This window comes from Phyllopteryx taeniolatus, chromosome 19 (genome assembly GCF_024500385.1).
Source record: "Phyllopteryx taeniolatus isolate TA_2022b chromosome 19, UOR_Ptae_1.2, whole genome shotgun sequence".
Taxonomy (NCBI): domain Eukaryota; kingdom Metazoa; phylum Chordata; class Actinopteri; order Syngnathiformes; family Syngnathidae; genus Phyllopteryx; species Phyllopteryx taeniolatus.
In genome coordinates, this window is record NC_084520.1 from 7,530,182 (window position 1) to 7,551,991 (window position 21,810).

General features: G+C 40.0%; 1 protein-coding gene across 5 annotated transcripts; it reads left to right on the forward strand.

Annotated features, from left to right (window-relative positions):
* The first annotated feature begins 659 nt into the window (after window positions 1-659).
* Window positions 660-21,751, forward strand: mapk8b (mitogen-activated protein kinase 8b). 5 transcript variants are annotated; one of them, XM_061755617.1, is made up of 12 exons: window positions 661-952; window positions 5,670-5,843; window positions 6,645-6,774; window positions 7,334-7,392; window positions 8,911-9,049; window positions 10,039-10,204; window positions 10,916-10,987; window positions 13,052-13,234; window positions 14,765-14,889; window positions 14,984-15,047; window positions 16,446-16,523; window positions 16,954-21,751. In XM_061755617.1, the coding sequence occupies exons 2-12, from the start codon at window positions 5,722-5,724 to the stop codon at window positions 17,049-17,051; spliced, it is 1,236 nt and encodes a 411-aa protein (XP_061611601.1). In that variant the 5' UTR covers window positions 661-952; window positions 5,670-5,721; the 3' UTR covers window positions 17,052-21,751. The 5 variants fall into 5 exon arrangements, 4 of the variants coding, with proteins under 4 accessions (XP_061611601.1, XP_061611600.1, XP_061611603.1 ...); XM_061755616.1 differs by lacking the exon at window positions 10,916-10,987 and adding an exon at window positions 11,398-11,469 and having other exon boundaries at window positions 662-952; XM_061755619.1 differs by lacking the exon at window positions 10,916-10,987 and adding an exon at window positions 11,398-11,469 and having other exon boundaries at window positions 664-952; window positions 16,949-21,751.
* The last annotated feature ends 59 nt before the right edge of the window (window positions 21,752-21,810 follow it).

Below are 21,810 nucleotides of genomic sequence, written 5' to 3' on the forward strand. Positions count from 1 at the left end.
CAAAGTATTAAAAAGTGACTGTTGGAATTCCTACACCGTTCGCCTGATTTGGATGTAATCCAATTGTTTAATCTCTAGTCAATTGTGGTGGTGTTTAGAGCCAAAAATATGAGAAAAGTGTCGATGTCCCAATATTTATCGACCTGACTGCATTTGAAGGGCTGCCTTTTAATTTCACGAGTCGTATTATTATAAAACGCAGTAGCTACTTTGGGTACAATTGCCAGTCATAAAACAGAAGAGGCCGACTGTTCAACTAATCAGGCCCAGATTTCACACTAAGACCATTTGGGGTTAGACTGAGACGAAATCATCTTTATTTCATTATATGTACTAAAAAAAATGGTGGTGTTTTATTTTCTAATGTAAAATATGTGCCTTGGCTCAATAAAGGTTGCGAAATACTAAGTAAAATATTCATCCATCCATCCATTTTACGTAACGCTTATCCTCACTAGAATCTCTTCTTTTATGTTCGAACTACCAAGTTTATTCGTGTTTTATAATTAGGAAAGCGTCTTTCCAAAAGCCAAACGAATGCTGTTCGAAGTAACAAGAGCATCGTGCTCTTGAATGCAGCGTGGTTGTAAAACGTTGCGTAATCGTCGTTTCCGCTTTTTTTTTTTTTTTTTAAGCAACAACCGGCAACGCGCAGGAGGTCTTGAACGCCCCATCGTGCTCCTCATTGTGCAGCTGAGGAAACGTCGCAAGGTTCCGCCGACGTTGGTATGAAATGGCAGAAACTGCTTGTGTCACCGAAGCGCAAAGATTAGGTTACGCCGAAGCCACACATGTATGTTGCCGGGACCCCGGCCTGTTAGTTTGAGCGCCTCCCAAGAAGGATTGAAGTGTTTTTTTGGTTTTTTTTTGTCTCCAAAAACCGCCCAGGTTTTGTCTCCGGCGGGCAGAGAACGGCGACTGCGGGTCGACACTGTTGGAATTATCCGGAGAGGTAGGAGCTCGACGCCTGGTTATTTTTCCAGCCCTGTGAAGCGGGTTAGTGGTGTTATTGTCAACAGTTGGGGGCTGGGCATGGCTACTGCCAAATTTGGGTCACGTTTGGGACTGTAAATAAGTGTTTGCCACTACAAGCCACTCCAGCAGCTAGGACAGGTCTGGCCTAACTGGTACATGGCACCCAGGCTATGCAAGGTACTGAAACATTCTACTGTACCGTTTTCGTCTTTTGGTCGCATAGTAACCGCAAAGTATGAACACTGAGTATGATACAAACGAACACATTGTTTGGCTAATGCTGTGATATATATACTCTTAAAAACAAAGAAGTGTGTATGTCAAGTCCCATTTACACACTGTTGGTCGGGGTTTGCATACGGTACAGTCAATGACCAAATAGTTTTTTGTTTTTTTTTAAAGCTGTACGAACGCTGCTTTAAAATGACCAATTTGACATTTTCAATATTTTATGTGGGGTAACCTGGATACAATTGTTGTAAAATTTCTCCAGGAAAAAAAGACATTCAATGTCACTGACCTGCGAATTGCATTTTGAATATCTGCCTTTGGCAGTTGCATAATGCAGCTTGCTTCTTTTGCTGCAGTAATTTAATGCTGTTGGTCAGCCCAGGAGTCGTAATCTCTCTAGTTCCATTGCTATTACATATTATTTTGTACCCATATTGGTACTACTATCGCAGAATCTTTCTGTCACCTCAACCCCATCCCTTGAAAAAAAAAAAAGAAGAAAATTATTTTTTTTACATAAATAAAGTAAACTGGTCGAGATAGATGGCCACGCCACACTGAGGTTTCTGCCTCTTTTCTCATTGCCATTAAATTCCTGCTTGCTTTTGTTGGGTCCTTGTAATGCTGCTGACCTTGCAACATAGATTACATCCATTTCCCCCAGCTATTAATTATTGTAAATGAAGACCCACACTAACATACAGCTGTTTATCTCATGAAACTAAGCCAAGATTGTAGGAATGTACCCATCATTCAATTTGAAGTGATACATTCCACACATAATTTTTGCCAATACAAATACATGTACCTACATGTACCGCAATAGTCCCTTTTCAAATCTTTTGATAACACAGTCATGTTGTAAGTTGTTCTCTGATGATAAACTTTGTGGTGGCGGATGCACTATAAGGAAGACTATTGATAACCATCCATCCATCCATTTTCTGAGCCGCTTCTCCTCACTAGGGTCGCGGGCGTGCTGGAACCTATCCCAGCTATCATCGGGCAGGATGCAGGGTACACCCTGAACTGGTTGCCAGCCAATCGCAGGGCACATATAAACAAACAACCATTTACACTCACATTCACACCTACGGGCAATTTAGAGTTGACAATTAACCTACCATACATGTTTTTGGGATGTGGGAGGAAACCGGAGTGCCCGGAGAAAACCCACGCAGGCACGGGGAGAACATGCAAACTCCACACAGGCGGGGCCGGGGATTGAACCCCGGACATTAGAACTGTGAGGCAGACGCTCTCACCACTCTTCAACTGTGCTCATTTTGAGATGAAGCAGGCAAAAAATCTGAATAACTTTTGCCATTTGACAGTTTTTTTTTTTTTTTTTTTTTTTTTTTAAATCTTGCAGTAACCATGTGTAGTTATGCCTCTAGCCATTGATTTAGATAAGAGCAAGACATGTTTACCAGAGGCAGAATTATCAACATGCCAAGACTTGCCTGCATGGACTTTGACTCGTATTTGGCTCGATCAACAATGACGACGCATCCATTTAAAATTAATATCTATGATTGCAAGTGTCCTACCTTGTGTTCTTGTGTTTGCCCCTTATTTTTACTTAATGTGAGTGCGGATGGTTGTTTGTTTGTATGTGCCCTGCGATTGGCTGGCAACCAATTCAGGGTGTACCCCGCCTCCTGCCCGAAGATAGCTGGGATAGGCTCCAGCACTGCCGCGACCCATGGGAGGATAAGCGGCTCAGAAAATGGATGGATGAATGGAAGCTGCTCCAAAGGGCCGTGTCTGTAGTGTCCTCTCTATTTGTCAAAAGCATCATTAAACAGATCATGATGATGATGATGATTACAGTGTTTGTTTGGAAACATGGAAAGCAGCTATAAAATGGACGTCTTTCTGCAGTACAAATATATCAAGAGATGTTGGTGACCTCTCTGAGCCCTGCTGCTGCCATTTGGTCACCCAAATGTAAATTCATACAGCCCATTTTCATTTGTTGATTTTCTGAAATGCCCATTATACCTGATGGGTGGTATATGTGACATGCATATTATTAGAACATTTGGAAACTCGATTAATGATGTGACACATTTGACTTTGCGATGTGGTATTTGAGGTTTGTGTGATTGACTCATCAGAAGGGTAGCGGTGTACCTGTGGGCTGCCTGGCCCCTTTGCAGACTATCAGGAGGGAGTGGGTGATGTTATGATAAGAGTTCAAAGAAAAGGAGGTGGCAAAGCTGAGCAGGAAGTCTGAAACAGGATTCAGAGGAAACAGACAAGATGGCATGACTACAATTAAAAAAGACTCACTGGACTGTGTAAATAATTCTTCCTTTACAAAGATATTACATTGGTAGCTAGATTTACGAGTTTTTCAAAATACAAGCTGTCGGTCGGCCGATTAAATTTTTTAAAATTTTTTGTTGTGAGCAAAAATTTGAGTTACGAGTACTAAATTGTGGCAGCTAACTTCACGACAAGCAGCAGCTAGTTAACAGTTCAACAAAGTGCTTGCGTCAAGGTATTTATTGCCACTCCCGTTTGTACTTTATACATAAAACAAAGAGAATTACACGCTTTGTATTTAACAAAAGCACATAACATAAAATTTATCTTAATGATTACAGACAATGCAAAACAGCATAGAAGGGGTAACAAAACTAGCGCAGTAGTTTTAAGAAATTGATATTTGAACCCAAACACTGCAGCAAGGTAGACTGATAAGTAGACTTATCACGTACACATCAATTCACACATCACTCGCATCAATAACAGATGCATCTCACAGTCACTGCTTTGAGCTTTGCATCACATGGTGTAGTTGATGGACTTAAACATCTATTCATTGTGGTAGTCAGAGGAGCTAAGAGGAGGAGCTGCACGCACCTCTGCTTATGTGCCAAAAGCCGAGCAAGTCATTTCTTACATATCTCCGCATTAGTTGTATTGGGGAGGCAAGTGTATTGTTTACAAATCCATCAACTGAGTCAGACTAGAGAGAGTGACCTACAGGTGTGAACATGCCCGTATTGAATCTCTGCTGCAGACCCAATCAACTGATCCTCACAATTCCCTAAAAACTATTCTGCTTTGCTGAGTGGGTAAACTGACCTCGATTCCGATCCAACTTCCAAATAAACAAATCAGGTGGTTTGGTTATGGTTACATAACTACAGATGAAATGTCTACTGATTAGATTGATGACTTTCCAAATTTGTCTGCACTTATTTCACCAGATTAAGGATGTTCATTTGCTCAAGACATTTTCTTGAAGTAAACTAGGTTGTTTTGTTGCTGTACTTTACTGTCGCTTGCTACTTTGTCAGTATTAAATAAATGAGGGCCTGTTTGGGAACAGACCAAGGTTACAAACCCATCAACGGCTTTGGACCAGAGAAAGAGAACTGTTTCAAATGCAGTTAATATACTGGTACGGCCAGTTGCCCAAATAGTCTTCCATTGCCGGTCACAACCTTGGATAAAAAAAATGCATGGGTTGTTTTAGGAAGGGCATCGGGTGTAAAAACTATGGATCAAAATCACTTCAGTAACTTGTTGTGGCGAACACTGACAGACAAGCTGAAAGTCACATATATGAAAACACAGTTAATGGTCTGCAGTGAACTTGACTGTGAGGGACAGTAAATAGAAAGTACAACGGATCTTTGAAGGCTAATACGCAGTGAACGGAGGGTTGGTTCGTAGTCACGGAAATGAAGATCAGGTCAAGTCATGGTCTGAGAAACATCCAACTATCATAGTCAGGCCGAGCTCCTCAGCACAATGATCCAAATCCTTCTAATGATTCTTCCTTTTTGGAGTCAGCATGAGGGCCAGCTTCCTGCTTCCACTCATCATCTGCCTATCTCTTTGCACCATTGTCTTGAACAAAATTGTTGTTAAGGTTGTCGTTAATTTAATTGTTGTTAAATTGTTGTGGTGGTGGTAATGTTGTCATTTTATAATGCTTGATCCCCTGCTGAGTAATAACCTTTACCTTTACATGTAGTGCATTCACAGCACTGACATGGTTGGTTGTTCATTTTCTGCCACTTTAACTTTCTGCCTGTGTATGGCTGCATTTAAGAGTTAATTTTACAGTTGTAGGTCACAGTGCTAAATGGAGTAATAACCATAATTGACTTTACCAGTGTTTTAATGGGAAATGAAAATAAATACCTTTAGCCAGTTTATTGTCTATTACTTTGACAGTTTCTTGGACAGTTATTCAACCCTCAGCTTTGGTACTGCCAAACATTTACTGTATGTGTGATAAATGAAAAAATGGGAGGATCAATATAAGCACATTTAAGCTTCAGGTTGTAAAATGCTGTCGTTCTGAAAGGTTCTGGAGATTTTCTTCATTTATATTTAATACAATTGTTCATTGTTTAAACTTTCTGACAGTATAAAATTAAAGGTAAATAATTGTTTTCCTCAATTAAATCTTGTTTTCTTCTTTTTCTATTTTCTGCAAGTGTTGAGCATAATCCTCCACTTGGATGCTCAGTCACAGTCCAAGGCGAAACAATGAACCGGAACAAGCGTGAAAAGGAGTACTACAGTATAGATGTGGGTGACTCAACTTTTATGGTTTTAAAGCGCTACCAGAACCTCAGACCCATTGGATCCGGAGCACAGGGAATTGTCTGGTGAGTCACTTCTATTTTCAGCTTTTCTTTTATTGTTGGACTGACCTGTTGCTAAATTGATCCATAAGGAGGTGTTGAACAGTGCAGAAATACAATCAGCATTGAGCTGCGTTACTGCACATCTTGCACAAAAAACAAAAACAAAAATGTGCTGCTCACTACTTACACGACGAGAACTGTGTGTTTGTGTTTCCTTCTCTGTGCTGACTACATCAGTTTGGGGAGTTTGGAGGCTCAATCTACCGGTAATATGGGAGTTAGTATCGCTATCACACTGCCTGCAGGAGTGTGTTGTGTACATTGCCTTAGTGATAACTCATCTATCAATTGGCTTCTCTTGCTACCTTATAACGAACATTAAACTTACATTTGTTACCAGGCATCTGCTTTATGTTTGTGAGTTTGATGACTTGAAACACGAATAACAAAAACGTGTAAAATAGGCTTACCACTAATTACCTAACCATGATTGGTATAATTGATGTTATTGATACAGTATACTCAGTACAATTACAAAGATACAATTCATTTGTTGACTTTCAAGATGCCTGTTTAAAAGCAGAATAACAGTCACAAGTTGTCTCCTCACATTAATGCTCTTTTGTTCAGACAACAAATATGTAAATATTCAGCTTTTGTTTATGGATAAGATAGGAGCCAACCAAAATCCTGTAAAAATGTGAACCAATGTGAATTTTATGACTCAAGCCCACAAGCCCTCTTGATATGACTTTCCAATGAATTTGGCTGCACCTTGTGTCCAGCGGTTGCCTGAATCTTTGCTTTGCATTTTCACTTCAGTTCGGCTTACGACCACAACTTGGAGAGGAACGTCGCCATCAAGAAGCTGAGCAGACCCTTTCAGAATCAAACTCATGCAAAACGAGCCTACAGAGAACTGGTGCTTATGAAATGTGTCAACCACAAGAATGTAAGTTTTGTTTCCATTTTATTCCGATTTCTTTCTTTTTTTTTTTTTTTGGTATGACAGGCTTGATTCCCCTGTAAATACAAACACACTCGATATTCAAATATACACACAAGTGGGGTGACTGGAGTAGAAGCAATGCGTACCTGACAAAACTTCCATCGGAGAATTGAATATGCAGCACTTACCCTGGGGAAAAGCTCTGGGAAATCTGTTTAGTTTCTCAGTCAACATTTGTTTCAACCTGCATATAAATTTTTGTTAGGCTACATTAGATCTCGTGTAATGCTCGTATATGATCATAGTTTATTTGAAGAAGAGGAGTCAGTTTCTCTTTTGAGATCCTAATCTTGCATCCTAAAATTGTCCAAGATTTCTACCTGACACTTCACAGCTTTCTGCATGCGGAAATGAAATATCCTGCTGTTATTGATAATAGCGCAGGCAGCTGCAACCTTTCAGATGAACAGCCAGCATTGTCAGCATTGTGGTGGCGGTCATGTTGTCATTATATAACGCTTTATCCGCTGCAGAGTAATAACCTTCTTTTTATTTTCGACAGATAATCGGTCTATTAAATGTATTCACTCCACAGAAGACACTCGAGGAGTTCCAAGATGTGTGAGTATAACCCGATTAATAGCTCAGCCCACTCATTGTGTGTCAATTTAATATAGGAGGAAGTACACAAGGGGGCTTGGATTATATTTGCTGACATTTATAGGGCCTCAAATATTTCAGCTAAATATCTAGTTAGTGTGTAAGACTCTTGTACTACATTCAGTATTTACATATTATTCCAACATATAAAGTCAGAATAACACTGTATGCTTTATGTTCGTTCCTCAGTCAAAAGTAGTGCATCCCATTTCAACATTCAATGACAGTTAAATATCTTTCAAACAGTTCTTGACATTTAAACTACCAAGATGTGGAGTGGAGTGATTTTGTATACTGCAGAGTGCCATCCTGGGAGTAGAACTGTGTGCATGTCTCTTTGTGTGTTTGTTTTTCTTGTTTCTGCCTAATTGGAGCTCAAAAGGAAGCTGAACAAATGGTAGCTAGAGGGTTGCAGGATAAGTTCCAGGATGAAAGAGTAGGCCTTCATTTATATGGGTGTTCACTGAATTCAATTTCATTGTGTATGTATTTTGCACATTTGTACACAATAATTTTTTGACTGTTTAATGACCCATTGATTTAGTGTTTTACTTCTTCTGGACACAAATAATGAGCTGTAAAGTGAGAGATGCCGTTGTTATTTAATTATAAATCTGAAGGTTCCTGACAACATTTTGTAGAAAGTGACATAACCGCTGTCAGATAACATTATGTCATCATGTATGAAAAGGGGAATTCTGTCTGTCAGTTCCTAAATGCCATGGAATACAAGTGCTATGTCTGTGAAAAAAACATTTTAACTAGGTTTTAATCTATAAAGCAAAGCAAATATATTTATATAGCGCATTTCGTACACAAGGTAACTCAATGTGCTTTACATGATTTAAAAAAATACAATTAAAACAGCATACAGTGCAATAAATATCATTTAAACAAATAAAAATAAAAACAAAACTCCCAGTGTAATCCAGGTGTGCTGGAGCCTATCCCAGCTGACTCTTGGCGAGAGGCTGGTCGAACTGTTCAGCAGCCAATCGCAGGGCACAAACAACCGTTAACACCTACGGGCAATTTAGAGTCTCCAATTAACCTACCATGCATGTTTTTGGAATGTGGGAGGAAACCGGAGTACCCGGAGAAAACCCACGCAGGCACGGGGAGAACATGCAGACGCCACACAGGCGAGGCCGGATTTGAACCCGGGTCCTCAGAACTGTGAGGCAGATGTGCAAACCAGTCTTCCACTGTCAATCAATCAGTTCCACACAATTATTCCCCGGTCAATTTACTTACTTATTATGATGAACTACGATGCAGTTAATACTGCATAATCTAGTTAATACTGACAAAATTGTAAGAAAATTTGAATTGGGTTTAGGTTCAATTCTGGTGTTTGTGTGGACATCCTTCCTTTTAACTGAGATTATTAATGTGTGTATTTACATCTTTGTGTATGTCTGTACTTCTGTCTATGTGTGTGTGTGTGTGTTTGATTAACCCACTTGGATGTCTTTGCAGATATCTCGTTATGGAGTTGATGGATGCCAACCTCTGCCAGGTGATTCAGATGGAGCTGGACCACGAGAGGCTGTCCTACTTGCTCTACCAGATGCTGTGTGGAATCAAACACTTGCATGCCGCTGGAATCATTCATAGGGTCAGTTCACACACATTTGGATTCATTGACATTTAGGTAAAAAATACCCGAGAGTTCTAAGGAGTTGACATCTACAAGTTGGTGGAACGCTGTTGTGTTCACCCTGAAGGGATTGAGCGATGCAGAAACACACGCACACACAAAATCCCCTTGTCCCACATGCACAAACACACACATCACTTTCTGTCAATCACCTGCATTGAAGAAGCAGCAGAGAGCCTCTTGGTTTGCCAAGCAGAACTAAATGAGCCACAGGCAGAGAAAACTAGCCCGCTACACACTGGCACGTCTTGGCACGCAAAGCCTTCACTAGGTCAACAGATGCAACATGACTCATGGCCATACATTTGACTCCAAGTCCTATAAAGAACTTAAACAGGCTCATTCAAGGGTAGCTATACCATAGCTTAATGTTAAGGTCTCACTCGTCAGGTTAGAATTGACCCATTAGACCAATTGGATGTATCCAACACTGCAAATCACTGCTGCATCTGATAGGAGAACTATTATGTTTTTTTTCACAATTTCAAACTGTTCACAGAAGCCAAATTGCCCCTACATTGACGACTTTGCTGAAATTCAGAAAATGTACTGGCGATCAGACGCTAACACTGTTATTGCTGCTAATACTAATTTGTGCTAACTTTGCAGATCTGCTTACCCTTTGACTTTGACTATATGTTTCCACGTAGTACCATGGCCTGACCCCAGCCGTTGCTTGGCCTAGTATACTGTAGCTACAGTCTGACTTTTTCCAGATTTGTCAATTTTTTGGGGGATTTGGAGTTTGAAAATGAGTTCTAGAATTCAGAGTGAGTTTTCACTCTCATTACTCTTACACTTAGAATGCAAAATGCAATGCTAACATATAAAATAAAGATACAGTACAGCCATGAAAGAAAGTGCTATTTTCTTCTTCTAAGCCTTTTTTTCTCCATCCAAACTAGTTTTGTAGCTTTCTTAATTTTTACTTCCCCCTCACCCCGCAGGACCTGAAGCCAAGTAACATAGTGGTCAAGTCAGACTGCACACTTAAGATCCTGGACTTTGGCCTGGCCAGGACAGCTGCCACGGGACTCCTCATGACGCCCTATGTGGTCACCCGCTACTACCGTGCCCCTGAAGTCATCCTGGGCATGGGCTACCAGGCTAACGGTAAGTGGTTGGTGGTGGTTTTTTAAAATTTTTGGCAGCATTGGTTCCTTATTCTTCCAAAGCTCACACTCGGGGGGTATCTTTGCAAGATTGGCATCTTTGTTCCGTGGGGGGGGACTTCCTGTGCTCAGCAATGCATTAGCATGTGTTTGATGTTTTATGAGGTTGTCCTGCTTGTCATGCATCCTGGCTAAATAAGTTACAGCCACTGTCTCGGCACCACATAAAATACAGATGGGTTGCTTTAATTCCCTAATGGCTGAAAACTACGTAGTGACAACAGAAACTGTGAGGAAAATACGCTCTTATTCCCTTTTGAACTGTCTCGTACATCATTGATAATATTGCAGAGGCATATAGAGGTACATTCATATTAAGAACGCCAACATAAAGTTTCCCATATTACCGTAAATGTTATGCCATTAATTGAATACGGGCACAATATGATATGGCCTAGCACCTAGGAGATAATCCAATGCGTATTGATTCACAACAGCCAACATGTTTTTGTTTTTGGAAGACAATTTTGAATTCAACTCCAGTGTTGTGAGTTCCGTGAGAAGAGACGATGCTTTTGCTTCAAAATTGTTAGTGTTATTATTTTTGTTTTTGTTTTTTACCCTTGACTAAAGTCATTGAAGTAAATATTTCCCTGCTGATGTTTGTGTTGCTGATTGTCTCTTCCCTCCTTTTAATGCTGCACATTTGTAGTGGATATATGGGCTGTGGGCTGCATTATGGCAGAAATGGTTCGCCACAAAATCCTTTTCCCAGGAAGGGATTGTATCCTTGAAGCGCTTGCAGCCTTTATTTCAACTGCTCACGCAACAAGCGTTTTACATCCAATTGTTTTGCCCTTAAATGGATCGCACCCTGATCACGTCTTTCTCTTCATTGGAGCTCCCTGGTGCATTGATATCTAATCATCCATCTCCTCCTATTGATGAAACAGTCCAAGTGTTGACGAGTGCAAAATGTTTTGGCGGGATTATACTATCCACAATGTATCCAAATGACTGATTTTTGTTTTGTTTTTTGTTAGTGCATGCATTTCATTTGAGTCACACACCGCATAGTGCAAGCACATCACATTGTTCCATGTGCTCATATTTTTTTGTCTTTTTAAGTTCTTATGAGTTCTATTTAATTTCCGTCCTGCATGCTAATTTGGTGGTTGTCATTCCATTTTTCAGTTGATGTCTGGTCTGTTGGCTGCATCATGGCTGAAATGGTCCGGGGTAGTGTGTTGTTTCCAGGCACTGATCGTATCCTTACATCCAACCGTCATCCAAACTCCACCAAATGCCATCCTCTCTCATTCTTTAACTCCTTGTTCTGATCTTTGCACACAACAAGAAGTCTTTCATTCCTTTAGATCATTTTGATTTGTTCTACTGGCTTCGATTAGCAGCTGCTTAAGATATCCTATTCATTAGGCCGGTCGTTCTCAAACGTTTTACATCAAGTACCAGCCACCTCAAAAAATCATTAACTCTCCAAGTACCAACATAATGACCAACAAAATACGTAGTATTAGTAGTTAGCCCGTGTTCATAAAGAAAAAAGAGGCAAATGTATAGTACGTAAACATTTAATACATCTTAACTGATCTTAAATAAATTTACTGTCATCTATTTAAAAAAAATAATAAATGTTTAAGCTACTGTAAATTTGAAAATATAATTCAGTGATTCTGTTGCATACCACTAGGTGGAGCCCTCATACCACTAGTGGTACTTGTACCACACTTTGGGAACCACTGCATTAGACCAATCCAACCCGGCCAATTGTTTGTTCGAAAGTACTAGAGACTTGGAGAGTCTGTGAGAATGCATATATCATGCTACTATCTTAAATGGGATGCAGCCATTTAAAAAATTCTAATAATAATGCTGTCAGCTTGACAGCTGTTACAGTTGAATAAATTGAGTGTACTCTCAACTAGACAACTATTTTGCAGTCTAAAGAACAAAAGAATAGAATAGAAAAAAATGCCTTTTCATTTTTCAACAGCAAAATTCAGGGTTTTACAGCAATGAGTGGATAGGAGCAACATCAAAAAAGAATATCTAAAATGTCCACATACACAATTGTTGTCTAAAAATGTAAAATAAGGAAGTGCAGAGCAAGGAATAATTAGTTGAAAATGTGGTAGAGTCCCCTTGATTGACAATCTATGTTGCAGTTGAACCATTCTGGTCTTCCGCTTGTTTATTTAATTGCAAAGGCTAAACAGGATTCTCATGAGTTTCAACAGGCAGATCAGAATACAGGGCGTCGACGTTTGACTGTCTTGCCATATGTGGTTTTGAGGTTACAAACAGCGCACAATGAACTGGTCTGCGTGGCGGTATAAGAATGTCATCGCTACGCACGCTCAGTTAACGCCATACTTTTTCATTTTACTGTTTTAAATGTATGGCCGAGAAGTGTTTTTCATACAAATATTTACTGTTGTTATGGCTTTATAGCACTTCGTTAGTGGTTCCAGTACACGTACAACTTTGCGTTACGTCATAGCCGTAGGAACGGAACTCTGTCGTACGTCCATTTTGTGTTTTTGTCTTTACATTTCCAACATCTGGACAGCTTGAGTGAGCATCACCTACCTCACTTTTACAATCTTCCAAATGTTTGAAACATGCTTATTCATTCAGAAGTGTGTGTATCCCATGTAGTTTACTGATGTTGAAAGTTTTGATGTACACCACTGGTCGGAATGTTTAGACCACCCACGTTTCTTAAACTCGAAATCCTGTTCGCTCACAAGTACCAGTTCAACTGTGCAATGTCAGCCCCATCACTTCACAGTGGGCCCAGTTCTCTTCTTAACGTTGGAACCTAAAGATATTGACCAGTGGAACAAGGTGATAGAGCAGTTGGGGACGCCGTCTCAGGAGTTCCTGATGAAGCTCAACCAATCGGTGAGGACCTACGTGGAGAACCGACCGCGGTATGCCGGCTACAGCTTCGAGAAGCTCTTCCCTGACGTTCTGTTTCCGGCAGACTCTGAACACAACAAACTGAAAGGTAAATATGACCTGCCTTTTCACCTTAAATGTCCATCCTGTGAAAATTATGATGTGGATTGTGACTCCAGAAGACAACAATCACATTTAAATGGCTATTTCAATCTTATCACACGCTTGAGGCTCCAAGAAATTCTCGTGTTTTGATAGTTAAGGGTGTTATGCAACAATATCTAAATGCCTTTGGACAGAAGATGTTGTCCTTATATTTTAGTCGTTAAAAGCTAATTTGACGTGGAGATAGTTGAGGAAGCATCTAACACGTTACATAGCACATCAGAAAATTTGCCGGGTACATTTGTCGTACCTTGCGAACTGCAGCCGACAGCGCACGTGACAAGTCACTGCCTTGGAATAAGCTCTTAATGTGGAAGCTGACACTTCAGCACCAAGTTGTTTACGGAGGCACAATTTAACCTCAAGCGTGTCTTCATGAGGAAAGGAGAGAATATGACAAGAATGATCAGAGTAAGCAATGCAAAGCTGTTGTAGAGGAAGGGGTGGGGAGTAGCACATCTTCTTTCTGCCCTCAGTAGAAGTGTATGAATATTGGATTTGACAACTATGTTCCTTGTTAGGACCATTTAGGTTGGTTTATGATAGATCATTAGTTCCATAAGGCTGTGTGTTAATCAAGGCAGAAAGCCATCATAATTCAGTAGACCTTTGATAGTTTTGCTATTCATTTGCCACACTATGGAACATATCGTCAAGAATGGATGTAGGGATCCAAGCGGTGCTTAAAAATTCTTTGATTTATATTGTTGCATTTTCAAGGTTTGAAATGTGATCGTGAAATTATAACTACAGTGGTACCTTGAATGTCGATTGCAATCCTTTCTCTGAGGCTGGCTGACCTCCAGTTTGATCTGCTTTCAAACCCATTGCCCATTCAGATCAATTATACAAACGCTCAACACAGCCACCTGCTGCTCCGCTCCAAGTCTGGTAACAGCGCACACGTCAGCCAAGAGTGTGGGGGGAAAAAGTGAATGCCTGTAAATACAATAAAAACTATTTTTTTAAAGAAACATCACCAAACCAGAGTTTGGAAAATCCCCCCTCCAAAAACAATAGATTAATTTTACCCATGATCAAAGATGTTTAGTCAATCTATTCATAGAAACATGCAGTTTACCACAGCTAGCTAGAGAATGCAACCAATCAAATAAAAAGGAGCGATACAGTATTTCGCAAAAGTGATTTCACCTCACATTTTTTGTAAATATTGTATTATATCTCTTCATGGGACAACATTAAAGATATGACACTTTGCTACAATGTAGTCAGTGTACAGCTTGTTTACTATCCCTTCAAAATAACTCTCAGCCATTGATGTCTAAACCACTTGTGAGTTGTGAGTATACTCCTTACTGAAAATTTCCAAAATTAGGCCCAAGCTGTCAATATTTAACAGCCCTGCCTTATATAACCCTCTTTGGCATGGAGCTTTTATGAGACAATGCATATGAAATGAAATGAGTTGGTTCAGCTTTAATTTCTGTTTTTCTCTTCCAAAAACCTTTGTCAGCAAGTCAAGCCAGAGACCTGCTGTCAAAAATGCTGGTAATAGATGCTTCAAAACGGATCTCCGTGGACGAGGCCCTCCAGCACTCTTATATCAACGTCTGGTATGACCCCACTGAAGTGGAGGCAGTAAGTACTCACTCAAAATAGTTGTTCATTTTCCCTTCCTCATTCTCAGTCATGTTGTAAGAGTGAGTTTGAAATCCCACCCATCTTTTTCCAGCCACCACCAGCGATCACCGACAAGCAGCTGGATGAGCGGGAGCACACGGTGGAGGAGTGGAAAGGTAGGAAACGTCTCGTCTGTGTGTTCTCTGCCCTTTGATTGGCTGCTGCCGAGGCTTAGCCGTTAGCACTGTGTTCATTATGTAAGAGCATTTTCATAGAGTTATCCTCAACTGTTGCTTGTTTACCCACGTTGTCCTTCTGTGGGGGATTATGCTCAAATGTAGAAATCTTCCTTGCAGCCCCCTGTTCAGCAGAAAAATGCGTGACTTCAAATGTTGTCACTTCCAGAGGCAATATGACTTGCAAAACACACTGTGTGTGTGCTTTTTTCCCAACCTGTCTGTACTCATAAGAATTTAGCTGTGTTTTTGTTGCACTGCCATTTATAACAAAGGAGTAACTAAGTAAAAAGATGGCTGTTTTTCCCTCCCTTCAGAATTTAAAACAGTTACTAGGTGTCTTAATAACATAACATGCTTTTGTCAAAATCCTCCAAGAATCCAGATAGTCCCATTTCCCCCCCCCCCCCCCCCCCCCCCCCACACACACACACACAAAAATCAGATTTATGTTTGTAATTCATGTTTTTCCTCCTTTGTCTAGAGAAAATGCAAATGACAGTGACATTATTCAAAACAAGTTTGGCTTTTTATTTCATTTTTCCCCTTCTAGGATTTGCTTTAGTTCTCCTGATACCAAAACAGCTTTCTAGCAACTTTCCCCCCCCCCCCCCCCCCCCGAGAATCAACTTCGACAGAAATTATACAAATGTTTTTCTTTACAGCGGAAAATAAAATAAATGCTTCCTCATGGAAAAATTTCCCTTTTTGTCATGTATGTAAACACAATCCTTAATCATTTAACATTTTAAATGTTCAACAATTCAATGAAATAAACTGAATTGTCAAACAGCATGGTCCAGTTGGTTACACCAAATCCCCTCCAGCTCTCACACTCTTGTCATGTAGTTAAGCGACCTCGGCAAAAATATTTGCGGCTTAGAAGAACATACCACGCGTCACAAGGTTCCAAAGTGTCGATACATCACTGCTTTTGCAACGTATAAATAGGCACCGTGTCTTTGGCAACTCTCAGCGTGGTTGACTCCGTAATTGCCTGCCACCGGGTTGCTTTTTTGTCATACGGCAAACAATGTGACATTGATCACGCTCATGTTGTCTGTTTCTTAGTGGGGAATTAAAGTCGCTAGTCGTCTTTTTTTTTTTTTTTTTTTTTTTGTCATGACTGGTCAGAAAATTCACTTAGGTGGGCAGCACTGACAGTACGTTTATAAACTAGCTAATCTCTGTTCACAGCCATGTTGTTGGTGTAAGCAGTGCATGTCAGCGGGGGTACCGTTTGAACTAAGGATGCTGCTGAAAAATTAAATTATTATTCTGTATTCATGTCCAAAATGATGCTACAATTTATTGTCAATGAGTGTGTTTTTCTTTCAGAGTTAATATACAAAGAAGTCTTGGACTGGGAGGAAAGGACAAAAAATGGTGTCATCAGAGGACAGCCAGCGTCCATAGGTTAGTGTCAATCTACTTGATGTAATTAAACATGATTTTATTGGTCGTTTTGCAGTGTTGACATTATAGTTTTCTGCCACATATTCACAGTTTGGCATAGGCAAATTCACCCATTTACATGTTTTTGTTTTTTGTTATTCGCTGAAAAACTCAGCTATACACAGTTTTGGGGCTCAGGCCAAAGCAATAAAAATATTACTTTAGCACCACCTTTTGGCACCTTGATGCCAAAGAACTATGTTGAAGTAAATTGAACGGTTTCATTTCGACAAACGTAGTGCTTTGCCGACAACCTTTTTTAGGGGTGCGTCAATTAGGCCGACTCGTAGATTTTGGCTTTTCGCGGCAGGGCTCGGCCCCTGACACTGTATACTGAGTACCTGTAGCTAATTCTGACCCAGCGCTCTGTCCCCTCTTTCCCATAGCACAGGTGCAACAGTGAGCAGCGACCCCCCGCAGCAGCACCAGCACTCCCCCGCCCATGTCGCCTCCACGTCCACAGACGCCGAAACGGGTGGCCGCAGGTGATCATCTCGTAAAACACCTCCTCTTGCTCTTGACTGTCTTCAAAAGACAGATCTTTTTTTTTTTTTTTAAATGTTCATTTGAGTAAACGATCTCAAGGTAAGAGATGGTTTGAATGATTTCACTACGGCGTGGTTTGTAACAACTTGACTGTGACGACCTAAACGTGTTTTCATGTGGAAAGCCTGTAAGCTACTGCTCTGACAAGGTGTCACGTAAACATCCAGTGACTTTGTACAGTTTTGACACTAGATAGTCGGTAGTTAATTGACACGCCGCTCGTCTGTCTTTCAACAATGATTCAAGGGTTTAGACACGTTGTTTCGATTAAGTGGAACCTCCAAAGTCAAAAACAATAATGTCCATTGCACTGCTTGGCTTCCAAGTTGTTCTCATTTCAAAACAATTTCCCCCCTAGAAAATCATGTCAACATAATCAAATTGTTCTCGCCCTAGTGGATAGACAATCTTTAAATAGTGTTCAGCACTGTATAATAAAACTATAATAAAGTAAAACTCCTTTTGGCCACCCTCAGGAAGGTGTTTGCAGAGCAATACTGTCATTTAGTGGACTTTTTCTACATATTGCTGGAAGTAGGAAGTGTTGTGTTCCCCTGCATATTTGTTATTCACAGATTTTTTGTTGTTGTTCGTTATATTTTGGGTGAGCCTATCCTCTGTTATTCGCTGAGAACTCACCCATTTACTGTTTTTGTGCTCAGGCCAAAGCAATCAAAGTATTTCTTTGGCCATCTTGTGAAATCTTAGTTCCAAGGAACTATGTTGAAGTGAGTTGAGAAGCTTCATTTAGATAAAAGTAATGGTTCGTGGATTCTCACTATTTGCGCCAGGGCTCGGTCTGTCCCGACACTGTATTTACATTAGCATCTGCTTGGTAAGATGTAATTGTGTATGTAATTCAATTTGAATTACGTGTATTGCTTATTGTACCGAGCAGCCACACTATTTCCCCATGTTGCGCTCTCTATGCAAAAAAACCTTTTGCCCTCATCACAAAAAAGCTAAAGAAAAAGCAAAACACATCCTGGGAGATGCTCACCGAGTCAGTCTTACAAGGTTTTCTGACTTCACAGGCGTATTTTCCCAGATTATTGTTCCATTTTGGAGGTTCCACTGTATATGAATGGAGGGTGTGAAGATGGGTCTAGAGTGAGAATGGTGGAAGTGTTGCACGTAAGAATGTTTCCGTTGACAGGTTTTCAGGGTTTAGAACGTGTGACGATACGTGTATTTTTTCCCTTTTTTTTTTTTTTTTTGATGAGAAAGTGGAGAGTTAAAAAACAAAAAACATCCCATCATTAGTAACTTTTAATACTGTTGTGTGTTCATGATGTCCCTTCGGACGGCTGCGGTTAAAAAGAAACCAAGAAAGTTGCATGTTTAAACAGCAGCACACACAAAAAGAAATAGAAGAAATGACTCTTACGTTATGCAATAATGTTGTCCTTTGAAGTGTTTGTACTCAAGAGAAAAGTGCCTGTTGTACTGTAACAAGTCATTTGTGTTGTTTTGAAGGCATCTGGACAGATAACAGTAGTTTCCATAGAGAACCACTACTCTGTGAAAAAAATGCATTTGTATATTTTTCTACTTTTTTTCATTTTGAACCTCTAGGGACACCATAGGTGACAATGTTTTCTGAGGCAGGGCAGTGTCACCAAGGTCTTTCATCAAAGTTTAACAATCAGCATTACAACGGGCTCCCTTTACTTTCTCCATGTAGTGCTACACTACATTGAAGAGAGACGAGATTGCTCTTATGATATTAGCAGGGGGGAAAAAAACGGATGCTGGAATAGTTTGCTTAGCTAAACAAGCGAGGATGTTTTCACGTGGAGCCGTGTCCATATCTTTTATTATTTTATATTGTTAATATTTTTTATTTTGGAAAGGTGCAGTACACATGATAGAAAAGAGTCGTCTCCTCTAGTACGTACATAGCTAGTTCCTGTACGCTGCTTTGGCAACGTGGTCAGTTCTGTTAATATGTCAAGAACTACTGTATGATGGCTCCTTTAAATAAAAAAAATAAAAAATAAAAAAAAAAGAATAAATACAAATCTGAACTTTACTTTGGCTTCTACCAGCAAACTGTTTATGGTTGAAGAGCAAGTAGAATAAGTCTTGCGATTTACAATAAAACAACAGATCACCAGCATGTCTACAAATTCTTTTTTCCATTCCAAAAAATAAAAAATTCATTTACCATGTTAAAAAAAAGTTTTTTTTAATATACATTTTTATCTAACCTCCCCAAAATGTTCATAGTTTTTTAATACATGAAAAAAACCAAATTAAAAATAGACATAAGTCTCAATCAAATAGAATATGGTAGAAAAGTTCTTTCATATCGATAGTTCAATTCAAACAGTTAACGTACACATTATATGGATACATTTAAAAACATACATTTCACAAGGCCAGTTGCTACCTAAAAAAAACCCCCAAAAAAATTTATGTACCGCATTTTCACAACCAGAAGGCGCACCGTATTAAAAGGCACAGTCTCAGTTACGGGGTCTATTTCTGTATTTAACACGTACATAAGGGGCACCGCATTATTGGGCGCAGGCATAGTAAAACATACGCTAGCTTAAAACATACGGTAGCATGCATGCACGCTAAAACGTGCTAGCGTATGTTTTTAAAAAGGCAGCGGCAGCAAAACTGAGTTTGGTTGTACTTTATTGAAGTATTTAACAATGTACTCGCATTATTTTTCCTCATCCACAAATCCATCAAAGTCCTCCTCTTCTCTATCCGAAATGAACATCTAGGCAAGTTCTCCATCAAACATGCCGGGTTCCCTCTCGTACTCGTCGGAGTCAGTCTCGTTGCCGCGGGGCTGTTCAGCAATGACGCTTCTCCCGACTGTTCTTTGCTCATTAATCCATTGCTCGAGTTGGTCTTCCAACTCGGGCCACCTCGCCTTGTTTCCACGGAAACTCAGCTTCGTCTTCTTGACTTGGCGAAGCTCGTTTTCCTGCTTCCTCCAGGATAGCTTGCAGTTTAAACTGTACTTCGTAAGCGTGTCTCTTCGTAGGTGCCATTTTCGGCGGTCCTTAGCCTAACCGATGTTGTGCACATACCGGCACTGTATACCTACTGGGAGCGTGCCTTTAGCGGCCTCCTTCACGTGCACCCTTCCCGCTTTAACGTCCACATGCTGTCCTCAGTCACGTCCGCCTTTCCTCTATATAAGCAGCCTGTCGGCAGGAAATGCTCCCAGTCAGTCAAGCGGAGCGCTCATCAAAGTCACACAACAACATTTACAGATTTTGGAACTTGGTGCACACGTAAGGCGCGCCGCTTTCCAAGGCGCCCAGAGAAAATTTTAACACTTTTAAGTGCTCCTTGTGGTCGTGAAAATACGGTAATGATATTTTTTGAGATGGTGACTTTTGGGTGTGCATCAGCTGTAAGCTACCATCAAAAGTATACAAAAAAAATAGGAGTAAAATAATGAAATAGTTTTGAATTAAACTACTGAAATAAACGACATATTCCACAATATTCTGTATAAAATGAATACAATTGGCGATGCATCCCTTACATACATGCATTTGGACAGCATATTAGTCAACTGTCCCTTGTAACAGCCCCTTATACATTAGCTTAGTCAAGCATTACTAATACTGTACAGGAGGTCTTATTAGTTTTGCGACAGTTCTGTTCCTATGGTACCGACGTTACCTGAATTTATGCATACTAGCTTCATTAACCTACATTAATGCTGCAGTTAAGTCAAAATTCCAGTAAATATTTTTTCTGAAAAACACTTCTAGGTCAAACATAAAATAATCAAACAAAGAACAAAGTTTTCCCTATTTCAACTCCGAACAGTTTAAATGGTGCAACCCAAATTAAAGTCCAGATGTTTGAGGTGTAATCTGTGCTGTAATGTGCTTGGCTTTAATATTTCACCTCAAGCAGGGCAGGAAGGTTTTTTTTCCTTCTTTTTTTCCTCCCCCTTTCCTCCCTGAAAACAAATCATTATTATTTTGAAAGTGCTCTTAATTTTCCCCATGCAGCTTTTGACTTGCAATCCAATCGGGTCTCTGGTCTCAGCTTTTTCCGAATCACTTATCTGTCTGCTTTGATGAACTACCTCACGCTGAATTTCTGCCACTTTTTGCGTCGTCGTCGCTCGCCTGCATGACAAGACATGTGAATAACAAATTCCATTATTATTTATTTATTTGACTGAGGGGGGAAAAAAAGGTGTACTGTGTCGCTTTCAACAGATTTTGTACATAATGTAAAGTTCACCTACCAGTGAGAGGAGAATCCTATGTATTTTCTTCGTTGTTGTTGTTTTCAAACTTAAATGTGCAATACCTTCAGCAAAGTGGGCTCTGTTCGCATCACCTGAAGGTACTCAAAAGTGTTGGTACTGTCAATCCCCCCTTTTTTTTTGTATGAACAAGATCAATTTTAAGTCTTCAGCCTTACCTGCCTGACAGATTTTAGGCTGCGGTAAGACCAATAATGTTAATAATAATCATATATGTATGCCGCTGGTTTGGACTTGTTTGTGAGTGACTCCAGCCAAGAAAGCAAAGTAGGCCCAAGAATTCCCAAGTAGAAAAACATGCACCGGGATCTCATGATGCCTCCGCTTCAACTCAATACAATGGAAGAACAAAACAATGTGTACTTCAAATAAAAAGAATACACTTTGATTATTGGTTGTCTTTTTCTTCATTGATCAGTTGGTTACTATTTCCACCAATATAATTTC

What these genes read in the sequence shown, in the direction of transcription:
- mapk8b (XM_061755617.1), top strand. Translation starts at nt 5,722, where the DNA reads ATGAACCGGAACAAGCGTGAAAAGGAGTACTACAGTATAGATGTGGGT. An exon ending in CTCGAGGAGTTCCAAGATGT is followed by an intron (nt 7,393 to 8,910) that starts GTGAGTATAACC and finishes ATGTCTTTGCAG; the next exon opens with ATATCTCGTTATGGAGTTGA. An exon ending in CACGGTGGAGGAGTGGAAAG is followed by an intron (nt 15,048 to 16,445) that starts GTAGGAAACGTC and finishes TTTTTCTTTCAG; the next exon opens with AGTTAATATACAAAGAAGTC.